The sequence below is a fragment of the Littorina saxatilis genome, linkage group LG6 (assembly GCF_037325665.1).
Source record: "Littorina saxatilis isolate snail1 linkage group LG6, US_GU_Lsax_2.0, whole genome shotgun sequence".
Classification (NCBI taxonomy): domain Eukaryota; kingdom Metazoa; phylum Mollusca; class Gastropoda; order Littorinimorpha; family Littorinidae; genus Littorina; species Littorina saxatilis.
Window position 1 is genome coordinate 18,327,306 of NC_090250.1, and position 3,616 is coordinate 18,330,921.

General features: G+C 41.5%; 1 protein-coding gene across 1 annotated transcript in view; it reads left to right on the forward strand.

The window, feature by feature from the left end:
• Nucleotides 1-1,991, forward strand: part of LOC138968667 (multifunctional protein ADE2-like) — a 24,470-nt gene extending 22,479 nt beyond the window's left edge. Inside the window, exon 8 of the mRNA XM_070341265.1 lies at nucleotides 795-1,991. Coding sequence (XP_070197366.1) covers nucleotides 795-958 — 164 coding nt within the window. The 3' untranslated portion in view covers nucleotides 959-1,991. The remainder of the gene's footprint in view (nucleotides 1-794) is intronic.
• The last annotated feature ends 1,625 nt before the right edge of the window (nucleotides 1,992-3,616 follow it).

Sequence of the window (3,616 nt, forward strand, 5' to 3'; positions counted from 1 at the left end):
TGGTTGTTGTGATGGCTCTCTTGAGTTCTGTGATTGTCTGTGGGTTGTTCCTGTAGACGTTGTCTTTCAGGAACCCCCTAAGATAGAAATCTGGGGGATTTAAATCTGGGGGAGGCCATTTGGAGCATGTTCTGTAGCATGAGCATAACTTTCCTGAAAGACAAGCTAGAACGCTAAAATTTTCTGTGCAAATCATGCAGATTGCTTTATTTTTGTTCAATTTATGACGTTTTGTTATGGTACTCTTTTTTTTTGGGTCACCCTGTACTATCTGACAACAGGTACCCATACCTAACACATTTTTTCTCGTCAGATTCTTTCATAATCATGTTGGACTTTAGACATGTAGAAATATAAGCTAACGAATCTGTTGGTACAAACCATTTATTTTTTGTAGACCATATCAAGACTTAACTTTGTCACATTGTCACTACTTATTCTGCTTGTATATATATTCATCGCAAGCACCACATTGCACTGGGGGCCCAGTGGGTAGAGCACCAGACTTGTGATCCTAGGGTCACAGGTTCCAATCCGTGCCGGGACGAACACGGGTCAACTTTATGTGCCGACTGAGAGACGATATCCATGTTCCACCCCCGTGTCACCACAGTGGCACGTAAAAAGACCTCAGTCATTCTGCTTTAAGTGCAGGGGGCTGGTTACACCTAAACACACACACACCTGGGTAGCGCGACTCTGTTGCTGCTAGCTTTCCACTGGGAGGAAGCCACCTGAATTTCCCAGCAATGAGACAAAGTTATGAAAATGAAAAAATGAAATGAATTTTTCAGGTTTGGGATGCGGTACGGTTATGTACCCTGAAGGGGCAGCACTCAACGCGGCCCAGACGTTGTCGATGTTCGATCATGTCATCTGGAGCAAGCTGCGCGCACGCAAACTCAACACCTGGGTTGATCTCATCAAAGCAGACCAGAAAGTGCGAGACGACAAATAGAGATGAATCAAACAAATAAATTCCATAGGGGTGGTGCTAGTATGTCTCCAGACAGCTTAAGGTACACTTTTCCTGTGTTGACCTAGCTGTGGTAAACAGATGGCTGGATGCAAAGAAGTTAAGTATGCAGTTAGGTTCTAGTGCAATTGGCCGACCTGATTCTCAAGGGAGTACTACATATGAAATGTTGAATGTATGTCAGGGACTCAATTCAAAAAGATTGCTACCTTATTCTTCTTAGAGACTTTGATACAAAGTTACGCAATATTCAGGATTTCTATTTGGCATTTCTTTATGTTGATATTGTAAGGGAAAGGTCTTTGTTGCATTTGTGCTTTGCATGTAACTGTTTTGTTTATGACTACCAGTCTCAACTTGTTTTGATGGAACTGGGGAGCAAGACATGTACGTGTAGGTCCTTTTTGCCTGCAGGTGACAATTCTAAAATGGGGACCACGGCACATGAGAAGGGGTGTGTTGTGGTGGGGAGGGGGTGGGAAAGAAACATCTGAATGTTGCATTTATGAGTTCATTATTCCTAAAATCATGTAATGTATTATTACGTCATTGCACATTCATGTACTTCTTTACAACTTTTTGTGTGTGTTGTTTTTTTGTTTAAAACTTCTAGGGAAGGATGAATGTTTAACCTTGCTTGATGATTTCACACAATACTGTGGTAATGTCACTTGTTTATCCATGTCTGCTTTCTTTCTTTTTTTTTTTTTTACCTTGTTGGGGATATTATTGCCTTTGAGATTTTGTTGTTTTATGCGCACAATTTATGATTTGATTATTTTCCGAACCTGTTCTTTTTGCATGTAAGTGCCATTCAAAGTGTTATGTTGTGGGCCAGCTGTTATCGCAACTATAACCTTTCAAGATATATAATTCTTTGAATACTCTATAATCAGTATAATCTTTCAAGATATATGATTCTTTGAATACTCTATAATCATGTCATGATTTTTGGCTGTCAGGCTGTTTTTCACTGTACTTTGTTTTTTATTGCAAAGATAACTTTAGCACTATACATTTTGTTTTGGATGGGTCTGGATGTTTGAAGTGTTGTTCCAAATGAGTGGTTTGCATGTGTCTTTGATACAGTGGAACCTACCTTTAAGACTTTGACAAATCTGAGACCATCAGGTCTTGAAAAAAACCCCGCAGATTAGGGGGAAGAATTTACCCGATGCTCCCCAGCATGTCGTAAGAGGCGACCAACGGATTCTGTTTCTCCTTTTACCCTTGTTAAGTGTTTCTTGTCTAGAATATAGTCAATTTTTGTAAAGATTTTAGTCAAGCAGAATGTAAGAAATGTTAAGTCCTTTGTACTGGAAACTTGCATTCTCCCAGTAAGGTCATATATTGTACTACGTTGCAAGCCCCTGGAGCAATTTTTTGATTAGTGCTTTTGTGAACAAGAAACAATTAACAAGTGGCTCTATCCCCTCTCCCCCCTTTCCCCGTCGCGATATAACCTTCGTGGTTGAAAACGACGTTAAACACGACGTTAAGCACCAAATAAAGTAAAGGTCTTGGAAAGAAGGGAGTGTTAAAATGAAGGTTGTTTGTTCGTTCATGGGCTGAAACTCCCACGGCTTTTACGTGTATGACCGGTTTTACCCCGCCATTTAGGCAGCCATACGCCGCTTTCGGAGGAAAGCATGCTGGGTATTTTCGTGTTTCTATAACCCACCGAACTCTGACATGGATTACAGGATCTTTTTCGTGCGCACTTGGTCTTGTGCTTGCGTGTACACACGGGGGGTGTTCGGACACCGAAGAGAGTCTGCACACAAAGTTGACTCTGAGAAATAAATCTCTCGCCGAACTTGGGGACGAACTCACGCTGACAGCGGCCAACTGGATACAAATCCAGCGCGCTACCGACCGAGCTACATCCCCGCCCTTAAAATGGAGGTAAATTTACAGAGGTAAAGAAACGAACATCTGAAAAAGGGAGGTCTTTAAAGGTGTTAAATGTGGGGAAGGGGGGGGGGGGGGGGGGCTGAAAAGGGGGATTCCATTGCACTACGGTTGCTTGCGTTTCTTATAATTTTCCATAATGGGGGGTCTCTATCAAGCAGTGTACTGCACATTCTGTTTGCTGTTCCTTTTGAAGTGCTTTTGGATAAAGCCTTTGTGAGACGATCACACAAACAAGCGCGCACACACACACTCACTCTCTCTCTCTCGCTCTACACACACATCACGGACACACACACACACACACATACCACTCGCACACATACTCACTGAACCACACTCTCTCTCTCTGACACATCACGGACACACATACCACACACACACACACACACACCCCACACATACACACTGAACCACACACCTGTGACAAATACAACAAAACTAGGTGATCACAATGAAAACGTACGCTTTGCATTTCCAGACTTTTTACTCCACAGATGCAGTTCAGGTACATACATTGTTTAGCGTACAACAACATCAATGTACCACAAACAAACAAAATGAAAAAACTAACAATATTTCTATAGTGCATTAGCATATTCTACAAAAGTTCTAAGCGCCTTACAACACTAATACAAAATAACGTACATACACAAATAAACAATTGTGTACACAAAAGAAAACTCTTGTGAGACCAGTACAGTTTACATCTGTTTGTTCTAGTCTACA